This window comes from Copadichromis virginalis, linkage group LG17, assembly GCF_057382275.1.
Source record: "Copadichromis virginalis isolate Kocher_CV1m ecotype Utaka linkage group LG17, C_Virginalis_male_GT1.1, whole genome shotgun sequence".
NCBI classification, from domain to species: Eukaryota; Metazoa; Chordata; class Actinopteri; order Cichliformes; family Cichlidae; genus Copadichromis; species Copadichromis virginalis.
Genome location: NC_140634.1, coordinates 9,120,506 through 9,137,076, shown reverse-complemented (window position 1 = coordinate 9,137,076; position 16,571 = coordinate 9,120,506). Strand labels below are relative to the sequence as shown.

Below are 16,571 nucleotides of genomic sequence, written 5' to 3'. Positions count from 1 at the left end.
TGTTACTGTCAAAGAGGTGGCTCTGAGGCCTCCAGACAGTAATTATGTCCATGTCACATTTAGTGGATATATCCTTGAGTGCAGAACATGATGCTTTCAAAGGTAGGTTTTTTCCATGGCATTCAACCTACACCGGCCCCATCTCCCTGCTTCATTATAAAAAGACATTTAACCCCCCCAGTGGGAGGGGCTTGCTGCAGGTATTTCAGCTGATAGATGTTTAAGAAAAGATCAAACCACTAGAGAGAAGTGTTTTTAAGAATCAAAGAGAAGCTATCAAGAGAAGGAGAGAAGACACAAACCAGAAAAACTGGTGCTATGAAGTGGCTGGAGATTTTTGTATTACTGGGCATGTGCTCACAGGTATTGTAATAAATAGTGAGGAGATAACTGTTATAGGAAATTGATCAGAACACTTAATACATATATTTTATCTTAATTTGCAGGCTGCAGCCCAATCAGGTACTGTATGTTGTCTTTTACTATATTCAACTGTTGGCGGTTTATCACAGAACAAGAAAAAAAACTTGACTTGTCTGAAAGAATCTTTTTCTCAGGGTGCCAGATGTGTCTTATAATGATTTTTGCTCTACCTTCATTAGATTTTAAAGTGTCTGTGTTCTCTGCAACATCAAAGACTGTGACTCTCAGATGGACCAGGTACTCTGGAGCCACTTCATACCAGATCACTGTAAAATCACAGAGCGAACTTGTCGCTTTTGCATCATTTGGTCCAAACACAGTGATGGGCTCTGTTACCTCGCTGCCTCCAAACGTCATGTATAACTTCGTAGTTGAAGCAATGAGTGGTTCCCAAAAACTCAGCACTGCATCAGTTGAATCATCAACAGGTGAGACTTCATGCACTTCAGTCCATGCTCATGCTGTTTAAGATATGAAGTATACAGTCTTGTGTTGTCCTTCACTATTTATTTCTAAAACAAAACGTTTTTAAATTAATTTTATTGAACATGACTTTGTCCTAATAAGTTGTTCATTTCTAGAGGGTCCAGGCTGTGTAGCTGTTGCATAGAAATGCAACCAGTACCTTTTTAAAGTTTGGAGAACACGCTACAGCAGCTGATGAACCCAATGTATACCACAATGAAATCCTACAGTATTTGTAGCAAGCTTCATTTCTGTTGCATCGCATAAGAGTGTTAAGATTGTAGCTTGTAATTTGAATGGAAAAAATAGAACTGATTCATTATGAAAAGGATGTCATTTAGGAAGTAAACTTTCCAGTGTTTCTTAAGTTTTTAAAACTTCCTGCTCGACTGGTAATACCTATTATTAGACTTTTATTACACAGTGTCTTTAAGTGTCCGTTCTCCATAGAGTTCAATGTTGTTAATTTTGAACTTACAGTTTCCCAATTAATGTTATTTGAGTAGTAAATTTCAAAGAATAGCCTGTGAAGCTCAATGGGTTAGAACAGGGGTGGGCAATCTCAGTCCACGAGGGCCGGTGTCCCTGCAGGTTTTAGATCTCACCTTGGGTCAACACACCCGAATCACATGATTAGTTCGTTACCAGGCCTCTGGAGAACTTCAGCACATGTTGAGGAGCTAATTTAGCCATTTAAATCAGCTGTGTTGGTTCGAGGACACATCTAAAACCTGCAGGCACACCGGCCCTCGTGGACTGAGATTGCCCACCTCTGTGTTAGAATGTTTGTAAAGCTGCCATGTTTAGGCACACTGATCACTGATCTAAATAAAATTATGTACGGCAAAAAGCTATGCCAGAACCATAAAAATAAGTAATTTTGCAATGCAAATATAGCTATCTAGATCTGTTGGCAGTTTTACTGCTAGTATTACTGCCATTTTTCAGGCTAGCATCACTAGTATCACTTGAGACATCACTAGTAATAAACATGTGATTTATAGTTATGTTCAGTAAATGTACCAGGGGAGATTCACAGACGATAAAGTATGGGGTAGTTTTGGTTGCTTTTTTAATTAAAAAACCACTTTGGCACTGATCACCACCTGCACTCATGTATATATCTTTCTACGTAGCACTTTTAATTCTTATTCTTATTTTTATTTTTTTCATGTCTATTTAAGCGTAATTTATGACAGTATGTTTACACTGAAGCACCACAGCAATTTCCTAATGTTGTAAACCTGCTCAATATTTGGCAATAAAACCCTTTCTGATTCTGATTCTTAATTAAACCACTTAAATCTAAAGTTCAGCACGCAGACACATACAGTAAAAATTTACTTAAGAGTGGACTTGATACCATCCCTGTTGTGAATTGTTTGTGCCTCTTTCAGCCCCTGATATGATGGAGCCCATTCTGACAGTGAAGTCACTGGATAGCACAACCTTGACAGTGGAGTTTAACTTGAGAAACGGGGTGTCTCATTACATCATACGTGTCGAGAACAGCAATGGGTTCTTCAGAGAGGTTGCAGCATCCTCCTCTCCAGCTGAGATTGAGTCCCTTGTGCCGTACACTGAGTACTCGCTCAGCATCATGGCTGTGAACACCGCAGGCCGCAGCCAGCCCTCAATTCCTGTAACTGGAAAGACAGGTGGGATTTTCAAATTACTCGTGTGAAATGGGTCTCACACCCCATGCCCTGCAGAGGTCACTTGATCTGTTTTATTGTCTAAACAGCACAACCACTATATTCAATTGTACAAGTGAAAGGTACAGTATACACACTCATCTTCAACCCTACGGGCCTCTCTGGCATCGGTGGTAACCATACCTGACCCCTCTATGTCAAACATAAAGAGCTGAACTCTTCCTGAGTAAAGGGTTACCAGCTCTAATCTCATCTTTACGGGGGGCAACATTTGATTCTCACGAACATGAAACATGAACTTGCAGCTGTAGCCTCTCAGCGGTGCAATGAGTTTACTGATCTTGCACCAGTCAACAGGTCTTGTTTAAAAATTTCTTAAGATTGCACCTGTTCAACTAATCCAGTCACTTTGTGACAATCATTTTTTAATAATTCAGAGAAATGTCCTCTAAACTTTTTCATTTATGCAAACTTGATTAACTTGAAACAGAAATGAAGACAAAGTTATGTGACTATTACCAAAGTAATACAGAGTTTATCTATTAATAATACTGATTACTTGCTTAATATATTAGTATTAGTACAGTTTTCATCGATAACATACAATTACTTGAACCTTTCACGCTTTAATACTAAGCAACTTTCAAACTGATTCTTGAACGTGAACACAATCAAACTCTGAAGCTCTGCTTCACCTAAAATGATCAAAGAAAATAACATAAGCGCACAGTCTGAATATGTAACAACTGGCAAGAGCTCTAAATGTTGCACCCACTATTAAGTTGACGTTACACTGACTTCCTTCACATAGTCTTGGATTAAACTTTTGGACTTTCAGTAATGTGCTACAGTATTCATCCCCCACACCAGTTACTACATATAAAACAGTCTAATCTTGTCTTTCACAGTTTTGGCTCCTCCTCAGCTTGCGTCCTCCTCTACGAGCAACAGCAGCATCGTTCTATCCTGGGATCCAGTTGCTCATGCCGTCCAATACACCGTGTCCATATGCAAGCTTGATTCAAACATAAGCATGGGCGTGTACAACACCTCCAACACCAGTTTGACCTTCTCCGGCTTGGATGCTGGCTCACTCTACGTCATAACTTGTTTTGCTTGGGATCTTGAAGGTCGAAAGGGAGACAGCTCGAACATTAAACAGGCTACACGTAAGCAGGCACTGAGACAGTTGTCTGTTTGTGACTGTACACTTTGTGTTTACTCTAGCATACAGAGTGTTATTCAGTAAGAGCCCTGGACAGCATGAAGAATGCTTAACCATGATCTAGGGTCAATGCTGCAAAGCAGTAAAGCCACCAAAACACACACAGTATTATAATTCTGAGGAGTCTTACTGTGGCAAATTATCCATAAGGGTTAATGAACATGCTGCTTAAAATATAGGAGCACAACAAGTATGAAATACTTGCTTTCTAAACTTAGAACCTTGAAAACTTCCTGTTTTAGTAGACATTTGAAAAATATAATGAAGTAAAAAAGCAAAATTTTCCACTTAATTACAACAAATAAAAGCATGCATTCAAAAATAACCAAATGCAGTTATATCACACTGGTTCCCGTGTCTACTCCAGTTTAGTCCTTCGCTGGTTTTGTTTTTATTTTTTGTCATCTAACAGGACCTCGGACCCCAGCGTCTGTCAATGTGTCTGTGGTGATGAATGGCAGTGTGGCTGGACTGTTGGTGTCTTGGGAGCCAGACCAGGAGGTCTATGGACCCATTGAGTACAATGTGATGAGTGACCTAAACTTAATGTGTAAGACCACATCCAGCTCCTGCACCCTCTCAGTAGTGGGGTGTGGAGAGGTACACACCATCCAAGTCACTGCCTCAAATGAGGCTGGGCCCAGCTATCCATCTAGCCCTGCAGTCTTCATCACCTGTGAGTAGAAGAGATATGAATGTGTCATCCACATAATGTTTTTTAAAAATACTGGAATTACCTTCCGGGTATGAAGCCGAATGCAGAAACTTGTATTGTTTCTAATGCATTGATTTAAATTAAGATTTATATTCCATATGACATGAAAAACACCCAAATTTAATTCCACATTACAAAAGTTGAATGTATCCTGTAAAATTAATGACCACTAAGGGTAACTATGGACCAATGGTAGCAATACTGAACTCTGACCCTTTAAAACCACAACATTTTAAAACTCATAAGCAGATAAAACAATTTCAACATTTTTTTTATATCACACTGTTTATATATCTTAAAGAAAACAATTTATTCATTAAAAATCTTCAAACTTTTAATAACTACAATGCAAAACATGCTATAAAATATGACACACAAGTTTTTTGTGTTCTACACCGAACCCCTACCTGACTCTATGAGTGTGTGACTGTGACTAAATTCCCTGCCGTCTTGTGCTGCAGTCCCCTGCCCACCTGAGTCTTTGGCACTAGTGGAGTCTTCAGAAGGCAACTGCACTCTAACGTGGAAAACCGTGGCTCATGCTGACAGCTACATGGCCCTTATCGAGACAGCTGGCAGCAGTGTGGAAACCTGCAACACCACCAGCAACAACTGTACCTTTCACTGCCCGTGTGGGCAAACATACCTCCTGTCTGTGCTGGCCTTCAACCACGCTGGCAGCAGTCCTCAAGGACAAGTTCTCAACTACACCACTTGTAAGTAGCAGCAGAAAATTATACTTTTTAGTCACGATGAGATGCATTTTCTTCACTCTCTGATCATTCATAAACTTCTTTTAGTGGTGTGTTGCCCAGAGGATGTGTCAGTGTCAGCGGTGAGCACTGACACTCTGGACATCAGTTGGATGCCCTCACGGGGGGCAGTGCTGTACGAGACCCGGGCTGCACACAGTTCAGAGGTCATCCTCTGTAATGACACCGCACCGGTGTGCGTCCTCTCTGGCCTCAGCTGTGACACTGCCTACAGTGTGGTGGTGATTCCCTGCAATGATGTGAGCGGTTGCAACCTTGCTTGTAAAGCTCACACCAAAGACACAGGTAGAAAACTTGTGTATATAAATAAGGGTATAAAAACATATCCAAGGAGAAAAAGTCCACAATATCTAAAAAAAAGATGTCTCCTCATAATTTTGAGGGGTCCTTAAACAACGTGGACACCATTAACTCAGCCTTCTCTCCATTCTCGAAGCTCCCTGCATGCCAAACAATGTGATGCTCAATCCAAAGAACTCCTCCTGCGTCACAGTCAGCTGGACAGCAAATAACAGGGCTGCTAATTACACTGTAAGCGCAAATGGAGATGATGACAAACACACCTGTAGCACCAATAAAAGCAGCTGTGACATCACTGACCTTTCCTGTGGCTCCACCTATGAAGTAAGCGTCGAAGCAACCAGCACAGCTGGTCCGAGTTTACCCAGTTACTCTGAGTTTCTAGAAACAGGTGAGCAGTCGAATGCTGTCGCTCACGAACGGTCAGTGCTGCTTCCTGACCTTTCTTGCTTAACTTTACAACTTTGCATAACTTCATATGTGACTTTATTCCAGGTAATTATACGGGACCTAAAAGAGTTTATGTTCAATTAAACACTTTGCCCATCTTTACATCAATTTTTCTAGTTTACAAGAATTATATTTAGACACTTTTGCCTAGCTGCAATATAAAAATATACTGAACTGTACATTAATTGATATGTTATAACTATTTCCCACACCTCATCTTCTATCGCAGAACCGTGTTGCCCAGTGAATCTGACGGTGGATCAGGTGACCCAGGCAATCACCAACGTGTCGTGGTCTCACGCCAAAGGGGCACGCTTGTTCATCGCCACTCTCACATCATCACGCGGTCATGCCCGCTGCCATACCCAGGACTCCCACTGCCTCATGGGATGCATCACCTGCAGCACCAACTACACTGTCACCATGGAGGCAATCAGCCATAACGGACGCAGGTCCAACTGCACCTATCAGGGTTTCTCATCAAGTGAGTGATGTCTTCTAATAAACCGTGACAATAAGTAACAAAGAGTGGTCAGTGAAAGATAAAAGAAAACATAAAACAGAAGAGGTGTGGACAAATTTAAAGGCTAAAATGATCTGTCAGAGAGCTCTGACAAGTTTATTAAAACATGCACACATCTATTGTGGTTTTACTTTGGTTACTCGTTTGAAATATGTAAATAGTTTTAAATAATCATGGCAATTTACGTGCATATCATGCAATGACCCAAAGGATAAGGCATCAGACTCCTCTAATGGCTTTGGTCACAACCCCCAGCCACCTGCTGATCAAACCTTCTGTTTACCAAGGACAGCCAATCCAAAGACGGCTGGCTTAAAAAGAGGGTTGCCATCAAAGGAGAAAAGTTAAAACAACTCTTTTAGAGAGAGGATGAACTGAGGATCATGTGAATCATGCAAAATTACTAAAACAGAGTATAAGACTAAAAATATGGAGGTGCAAAGGAGCGTAGTAAGTCACGTAAAAAAACTAATTTATGACTTAAAGGCCTTTATTTTATGTATTGAAGTAAAAACTTACGAGGAATTGTGGAAATTTTTTAAAAGTATCAAGATAAGTGTATACAAACAGAAGATATGCCTACCGATAAAAGAGCAAAACCAAAGCTGTTACAGTCATAGTAATCTGTTTTTCTTCAGCCTTTAATTGCAAAGTAGTATTCTAGTCAGAAGACATGCATCACTTCATTAACATGTCTTTGTCGCAGGTCCCTGCTGTCAGTCTGGTGTCAAATTATACAGCACGTCCAGTAACTCTCTGCGGGTTTACTGGCGCAGCACTGGGAGCAACCACAGCTCCATCGCAGAGATGGTGGGGAGCAACAGCAACTACAACTGCACCGCAGCTCCTGGAGACAACAGCTGTGACTTCGGCAGCGTCCAGTGCGGGGACGTCTATCATGTAGTGGTCGCTCCACTCACACAAGAGGGCAGCAAAGTCCAATTCTGCCCGGAGAGACTGTACTCGGGTAATTCAAAGTGAAATTGTATAAAATTAGACTTTGTGTGTATTTTATTTTCCATTGATTATATTATTATAGCGATCGCTTTCACACATTTTTCTCATTACTTCCATGTTTCGTCAGGGTAAAGTTTTATATAAACATGAATCAGTAACTGTGATTAGAAAAAAAAGTACCTCAGATTTAGACTTTTCTGTTTCTGCTCTTTTAGTCACCTGTTTAGGAGACAACATTGGCACAGGTAAGTTTGCCATCTTTCTAGATTTTTTTGAATTTGGATTCAAAAAATGTTATTTTGGATTGCATTAGATTGTAAAAAAAAAAAAATGCATGCATTTTTTTTCTAAATATGCTTCAATCTCTTCTCCATCAGTTATTTACAGAGGGAAGAGAAGCGTGGACTAGCATGTTTAGCAACAAATGGTAAGCAGCTGGCTAAAGAGAGCGCATATAAGCTATAGCAGTGGTGTCAAAAATATAGCCCGAGGGCTCGAATCAGTAAAGACTTCAATCTGGTGCACTGGACAGCTTTGGAAAATTTGAAGGAGGAATTTTTAGCTTTTCCTGGTGATAAAGATCCCTGATACCCACAGACATTTATACTACACTAAAGTCTAACTGTTATAGATCAACATATGGGTAAAAATAAAAAATAAAAAAGGACATTTTCTCTGAATTAAGTTTGATGTTTTGATGTTATGTTTGAGTTCCCAGAACCTTTTCTGTAATTTTACACATGTATCATGCAGAAAAAAAACTACACAAAAGGTATGAAATATAAAAAGATGAAAATTATTAAGATAAGATTCAAAAGTCTTCCATCTGAAACTTTGTCAGCACCACTCCTTTTTAAAAAAAAAAGTACCATAAATGCCACATACAAGTATCAGAGTTCACTTTCTGTTTTTATGGTGCTAAACTGTGGAACGGTCTATGTCTTGAATCTATGATAACATTTTTAATGACAGTTAAAATAATTGACCATCTTTTGTCTCTACCGTCTTGTGTATATTAATGTCTATCTTCTGGCTACAAAAAACACAGCGACACTTGACATTGTTGTCATCAGATTTGAGCACATTAAACCAATGAGCACAAATATTGCAGGTCAGTATTCAGTTTTCATGGGTTTTGATCTTTTTCCTCGACAGAAAACATGTTCATCCTCCTCTTCCTCATCCATCACCCCCATCCTCACCGGAATGATCCCAGCCTCATAAATATATAGAGAAACAACCACAAATGTTTAGCCATGAAACATGTTGGTATAATGTTTGATGATTTTTATGTGGCATAGGAAAGCAAACCCACAGTCTGCTCCAACATTTAAGATTCAAATCTGTGATCTGTGAAAATCACACATTAAAGTTAAAGTAACTAAAGTTATGTTAAATTGGGGAAATTCTAAATTAATTTTAACCACAAATTACTGGATTTAATAGGAAAAAGATTTTTTTTTTTTAAACTGTTAAAAATTGCAATTGATAGTTGATAGTAAAACATTTACCATGCTTGAATAGCTAATTCAAACTACATATGATGGATTTTTCTTCTTCAGTTCAAGAAATTTGTCATAGAGATGACTGAAGCACAATAAATGTGTAGCTCATTGTCCTCCTGACAATCAAGGAACACGAACTGATATATTCATCTTTAAATACACGATTTTTTCCCCTTTTAAAACAACAGTTCTCTGTTTTATATTGTTAGAATGTAATGAACTGCTTTCAGTACGTGTCATTGTCTCAAAGTGATGGAAATTCCTGGTAATAAAGAACTCCCAGCATCATCATCATATAGTGTTTTGTTTTGGATGTAGATATGTGATCTGTAAATCAGGATGCTGATAATGCTTTGTTAGTTAGATCTGTTTAACAGTCACATGGCAGCAGTTACTATATTCAGCCTGTCCTGCTGACATTCAAACCAAGCATGAGAATGGGCAAGAAAGCTTGTTTAAGTGAATTTCAATACATTAAACTGATGATGTAGAAGTCTCAAACACTCATAACCTCATGTATCAACGATACATTTGGCTTTAAAGGGTTAATTCTGTTAGAAGTTGTTTTGTTGTTTCTGAAACTTTCCCTTCTTCAAGATCAACTGTATTTTCTTCAAACTGATTACACATCAGTGAACACTTGGCTCTCTGATGAGAATGTTATATTTGGTAAGGCAAACAGCATCATCTTCATCTTTGTGTTACATTTGAAATTTAATCAAATCTGATCACGTTGGGTGACATGTTTGAAGTCTGGACTTACATGCAGGTAATATGTTAGACTGGACTAAAATGTTACAAGTTATAGATATATTTATCAATACATTTATAAAGTTCTGACACTGTAAGTGAACCAGAAAATCGGATAACCAAGTTGCAGAGAAAGCAATTTATGAAGAGGTCCCAGAGCTCTGTGCCACTGCCTCCAGCTCTCCCATAAACAGAGGTCTCTAAAATCAGAAATTTGGCCTGTAACATCTTTTGGTTTTCACACTCCCCTATCTCCAGAGAGTCAAACATAAATGGACAATCATACATAACATACAGTAGCTGTAAATATAGGGATTGTTTTTTAACTTCAGAGTATAAAAGACATTAATCAGAATGTCCTTGTGATGTAGGAGTTTGTGGTCTTTCCTTTTTTGCAACCAGCCTCAACTAGACAACTAGAGTTTGTGTCACTCCCACATTGGCTTCATTTTTCAGCTCTGCCAGTTGCCACCTGTTTCAAATGTCAAACCTTGAGGTTTTTTATTAGGTCAAGCTCAGTAATACCGGGAAAGATACACTGGCTTTATATAATGCATTGAAAAAAGTTTTCAAAGTCTCAAATTACACAAATAGTTCCCAAACACCAGACATTATTCCTGCTGAAAAACTGCTGCCACGTTTTACATTGAAAACAGAGAAAACTTCCCTCCATCCCTCTTTTTGTTGATTCAGGGCATCTCTGGTTGCCTGGGGCTGCTGGAGGGGCAGCCTGCCCCCATTTAGGGAATACTGATTGGTTCTCAGGTTGAGTGGACCAAAGCTTAAAAGAATCCAGCAAACGTTTTGTATTTGACTCCCTTATATAGTAAACTAATTTTAATCCCGCTCTCATTGTTAAAGATGGGGTTGTTGGGAGCCATAGGCTTTTCTTTAGCTTTGATAACTCTAACTCAGGTAAATACAACTTTTAAACTTGTTGAAATTTATCAAATGATCAATATTTATCAATAACCAAAGAAAAATAATGTTCTATTGTTTTTATTTGCAGACACATGAAGGTGCAGAAGGTAAGAAAATGAAAAAAATGTCATTTAAATAATCTATCCATTTTTTAAATACAAAGGCATGATTGTGAATAAAAAAGCACTACAGATGGATTCAAATAATAACAAACTTTTTTTTGTGTATAGCTGCATTATTTGCTCCTGTACAACCTTTAATAACAAAGCTTACTGCATGTGCTTCCATTTATTCCAGGGTGCAAAATCTTGTCAGCAAGTGCCTCAAATGCATCATCAATTCTAGTAAAATGGGAAAAGCACGCTGGAGCGACCAGTTATATTTTGGAGCTTCGAGAGAAAAACTCTCCGCAGTCTGCACCAATTACAGCGCCCATATTCGGACACCAGACTGAAAGGAACGTCTATGGTCTAAAACCAGGAACTGAGTATAATGTGACTGTCAAAGCTTTTGTCTTCTTCAGTGTGGCGTGTGTGAATTCAACCCTGGCTTCCACAGGTAAGTTCAACATTTTTATCAGGGGTCAGTGCCCACATGCATAAATTCACGTAAAACTGCAGTATTTATAAACACATCAAATACATCCACAATGAGCTGATAAATAACTTCAGTGACCAAAAAGCTATTCATAAAAGAATACCTCATAAAAGAAAAGCCAGTTGTCCCTTTATGCTAGAACGGTGCTATTATGCACAGACTTAATACAGATCAACACTACTTAGCACCCTTAAGGGAAATTATTAAAATCACACTTTAATAGCATTATGGTATTATTTTCTAAATCACTTCACTCTTCTCCTCCGCAGGGATTTAAAGAAAAGAAAAGCACATGGTAAGTGAATGTATTATATCTGACATGTAGCTTTGTGCTTGAATAAACAGAAAAAAAAACCCCATTTGGTGAAGATAGAGACTCTGTAATTCCTTTGTGCTTTTTTAAATTTAAGTTTTAAAAATATGGCAAATGATTTTAGCTAGTATCTGCAAATTTCTGCTATGTTTTGTTTTGTCATTTTTCTTTGCACAACGATGAAACACAGTTTGTAATTCTGTGTTGGCCACACTGACATGTGTACCTATATGTGCACATGAGTGACTTACAATAAAGAAACAAAAAAAACTAAAAATACCGCAAACTGAATACAATGTTGATGTGTCTTGATGTTTTGCTTCCACAGAAGATATTACACAACATATTCATCATACGCTAATACACCACAGGAAGAAAGTCGTGCTCCTAAAGGAACAAATGTCAACCAGGAATCAGTCATGGAGCAAGAAAATGAGAAATGGTTTTGTTAAATGATTTTCATGTGTTGAATGAAAAAACAAGTGTAACAGCAGTTCTTTCTGTGTGTTCTGCTCAAAATATATCAGAAAGGGCATGTGGTGGAAAAATCTGTGTAACCACACAGGTGTAGCTACCTGCTGTAGCAGCTGCTTGTGAACATGGGAGAGACCTCTTCTCTTTTTTAAAGTTTAAACCCAGGCAGGAGGCATGTTGGTGATGAAGTGCTAATGAAGACACCGCTCTGTGAATCTTTTCCTGATCTGCCTGTTTGCTTTAAATTCTCTTTGTGCTATTTATGATTATGAGAATTAAATTTTAATTTTGTGCAGCATGTGTGTAAAAATGAGCCTACTGCAGATAGGTGGTTTCCAGCATCAATTTGCATTTGAGAGTAAATAATTAGTTCTTGTGTAATTCTATGGTAATAATTATGCAAGAAATATCTTCTCAGTGACAACATGTTGTATTCTATTTATTCCATGTCAATAGTGAATCTAGTTCTAATAAAACTGAATTAAAGTTCTTTAACAAAACTGATATTCATGCTGTTGGTTATCAATGCAAAACACCTTTACTCAGTACCATATTCACTCAAACTGGAAGCCAAAATGATTACCTCTCATTTGTTAATACACATCATTCCTTCTTTCTACCAAATACCAATGATTGGAAAATTACTCATTATTAGAACATCTCTTATGTCTGTTAAAGATTTTTGTTTCCAGCAGAGATGCAATTACCTGAAATGTAAAGCTGAACGTCATCAGTATGCAGACTGACTTTAACAATGAGGGAAGCTATATTTGATGTTAAACCCACAATTACAGTGAGTTAGAAGAAATTCATTGCTGCAGTTCAATATTATGGTGTTCACATATTTTTAATCACCAGTATCGCAGAAGAACACACAGAGAAGAGAGCTCAGATTAATTAAACACCCTACAACGTGCCTTTACATGAGACAGCCCATATGGAAAAGAAATAGTAAAAACTTATATGATTTACTCATGAAAGTGGCCACTTTCTCATTACTTTCATATATTTTTTTAGTAAGTATCCAAAACATACAAGTTTCATTATATAATTATTCAAGGGATCTTATATCTGTTTTCACCCTTTATGCTTTTCATACAAGTTTCACACAAGACAGATACAAACTTTATAAGATTTATATATATCTTTTCCATATGAGAGCTGCACCTCTGCAGCTTTGCACGGCGCTCCTCCCAGAAACATTGGTTGCCATGGACTTTTTCATAGTGCAAGTTTCACTTGGCTGAAGTCTTTGAAATCACAAATGGCTCTGGTATTATGTTCAGCGTACTGTGAACAGTGCTGGTTATCAGTAAGGAAACTGTAACTCTCTGTAGGGAATAGTTGGCATTGAATAGTAAAACATGAGCCATGACTCTGGCAAAAGGCATTTTGTCGAGACATCTAGATCTTCGCAGCTTGTGTAACAAACACCAAATTGAGATGTATAATTTCCTTGCAAAAAGCACGCACATAATAAAAAAACCCACCACATTAACATTCATTTCTCAAAGCACTCAAAACATGAAGGGAAATTTTTTTCTGTGTGTCCTCAAACCTGTTGAGGCTTTCTCAACCTAGGCTAACTTCATGCCGTGATGGTGACCGTGAAACCATATTTTGTCACAGTATAACATTTCATCAGATTATGTCTCATGAGGTTAAAGAGACATTTAGTAGTCAGGGGAACCCTGAGTTCCAGTGCAGGGCTGCAAACAGGAAATTACTCAGGAATCATTCAAGTAATCATTACATTTGTGAGCTCCTGTAGATTCTTCTCCGTTTATAGGCGTTGCTCAGCTGACCTGTGCTGCTTCTGTGGCTTTGACATTTACTGCTCTTTGTGAATTTAACAAGCAGTTTTCCACGATGTATGGAAGCAGTTGTTACACGAGCCACCGTGGCAGTTTTCCAACCCTTTGTCAGTATAAAGCTAAAACTTGGCAACTGTTGCTAAAGACCATCTTCACTTTCAATTCTGCTCAACTGCAACCAAAGTCTTTCTAGAAACAAATCCTGCCACGTGGCAACCTTCTTAAAAAGCATCCCAGAACCTATTTAGGAACCTCTTTTATTTTCGCGTATGGATGTACTTAACATTTGAGTTTATTCTGTTAGTAAAGTAAAAGTGGTGTCAATGATTACAACAACTTTTCATCTAACTTCCACATCAGAAAGAACTACATTTTGGGTGTGGAAAAGTATGCCTCTCTCTTCTATATTGTTCATTAAAGTATGCCTTTGTGTCTTACTTTGTGCCAAACTGTGCCATTTCCTGTATTAGGTGCAGTGTAATTAAACTGTGGATGAATACCTGGAGAAAGTACCAGACTGAAAAACATATTTCCATAATGCTGTGAAACTTCCAACAGATGTCTGATGTGATGGCATGCCACACATGGTAAGCTCCACACCTCATCACCCGTTGATTCACTTTAGTTTAATTTACAGTCACTACTTTAAAATATTCTATTTATTGTTCAATATCGTTTCTTTATTAAATGTATTCATTTTTCCATCACACCTTCCAATGTTTATATGGCGTGCACACATATTAACCTTGCAAGGTCAAAGTTCTGTTTTATGTTATATTAATACATCTTTCTTTGTTTGAGTTACCTGGGGGTTGGTGTCTCCTCCTGTCTGGCAAAAGGTGTGGCAAAGGGCTGGGAGACCTGAAGTACTGCTGACAGCCTAATTGGATTGCACCACATGCTTCATTGCCTGGGGGGTGTTTCATGTTTGTTTAAATGTTTTGTATTAGTTGGTTATATGGCAGCCATCTTGTTTTCCCCCGTGTGTGTCATTTGGTTTAGCTAAACCAGTATTTAAGTCCCCCTGTGTGTCATTTCAGCAGGTCAGTTTACCATATGTTTGTTTGAGGTTTTGCTAATTATTATCTTGAGTTTAGTCTATTGAGTTGACCTCTTTTATTGGTCTGCCTGTTTAAGTTTTGGCTTTGTTAAATATATTTTCATATTTTTGGGTCAATAAAACCTGTTTTTTGAATTAAAACCACCGGTGTCCTTTATGCTTTACTGCTTGGTCCCTGACAATTGGTGGCAGCGGTGGGATCATCCAGTATTGGACACAGGTCTTTTTTCTTTTTCTTTTTTTCTTTCTTCTGTTTTTCCCCATGAGGAGGAAGAATGCATCGTGGTGGCAAGAATGAAAAGGAAAAAGGGATCTGCTCAGCAAACCTGCGAAGAGGAGGAAAATGGAGCCTCAGGAGTCACTGAAGTTGTGGAGAGAGTTGAAAAGGAGCCTACTTTGTCTGATCTAGTCAATATGCTACATGCTCACATGGAACAACAGGACATCCGGGATGCAAAACAGAGTGAGTTAAATGCACGACAAGAACAGCGATTTAAAGCCTTTCAACATCAGTTTAGACTTTTGCAGTCAGAAATCCAAGTCAGAACATCACCATCAGATTCTGCAGAAGCTCGCTCTGAATCATTAGTTTGATATTCATCCTTCTTCCTCTGTTCAGCAGGCCCAGGCTGAACCAGTTATGACTAATTCCAATCCAGCCATTTCACCAGCATTTCAGTTTCCCCTACAAATAGAGGGCAGATTGGAAAGATTAACTGAAGCTGATGATATTGAACATTTCCTGATCACATTTGAACGTATGGCTACAGCTTATCGATGGCAGAAGTCAGATTGGGTTTTTCATTTGATACCCTTGCTTACTGGTAAAGCTAGAGGTGCCTATGTTCACATGGACATTGATGATTCATTAGACTATGATAAAGTGAAATCAGCTATTCTGTCAAAATATGACATTAACCCTGAAACATATAGGCAAAGATTCAGATCCCTGGACGTTCAACCAGATGAAAGCCCTCGTGAGCTATATGCGAGACTGAAGGAGCTTTATGGGAAATGGATCCAGCCAAAGGGTAAAACTATTCATGACATTGGTGAAACTATAATCTTGGAGCAGTTTCTCAGAATGTTATCTCCTGAGCTTCAGGTTTGGATCAGAGAACACAACCCTGGTTCAGCAATGGAAGCGGCTCGGTTAGCTGATGTTTTTGTTGCTGCCAGAAAGAAGGGGCAAGCATGGAGCCATAATGCATGGAAGGTATCGAGGGACACCCGGAAGATACCTCAGCAAAACCATCTGGATTCAGCAAATACAAGCACCAGTAAGAGCTCTCAGTCTACCACTAGACCACCAAAGGCCTCTGGTAAGAAGCTCATTTGTTATCTTTGTGGATTAGAGGGCCATACAAAACCTATGTGCCCAAGAAATTCTGCTAAAATGGTGCAAATGTGTTTTGCTCCTTGTTCTAATGCTGATCCTGAGCAGGAGAGTGACAAATCCATCAAAATGAGCCAGATTGAAGTGAATGGGGTTCTACTCAATGCCCTTCTTGACTCTGGCAGTTCTCGGTCTCTTATTCACTCAGATTTTGCCCCACCTAATATTGTTCGCACCAGTGATACAATTTCAATCTGTTGTGTCCATGGAGATGAGAAAAGATATCCGACAGCTGACATCTACATTAAAGTTCAG

At 38.6% G+C, this 16,571-nt stretch overlaps 1 protein-coding gene across 1 annotated transcript; it reads left to right on the top strand.

Moving 5' to 3' along the window:
* Positions 1-602: 602 nt before the first annotated feature.
* Positions 603-9,269, top strand: LOC146688964 (fibronectin type III domain-containing protein 7-like). Its single transcript, XM_085436389.1, has 12 exons — positions 603-851; positions 2,286-2,546; positions 3,452-3,712; positions 4,181-4,444; positions 4,945-5,199; positions 5,284-5,541; positions 5,693-5,947; positions 6,236-6,490; positions 7,236-7,496; positions 7,702-7,731; positions 7,864-7,913; positions 8,642-9,269. Exons 1-11 carry the CDS (start codon positions 746-748, stop codon positions 7,893-7,895), a joined length of 2,238 nt encoding a protein of 745 aa, XP_085292515.1. The 5' UTR covers positions 603-745; the 3' UTR covers positions 7,896-7,913; positions 8,642-9,269.
* Positions 9,270-16,571: the final 7,302 nt, after the last annotated feature.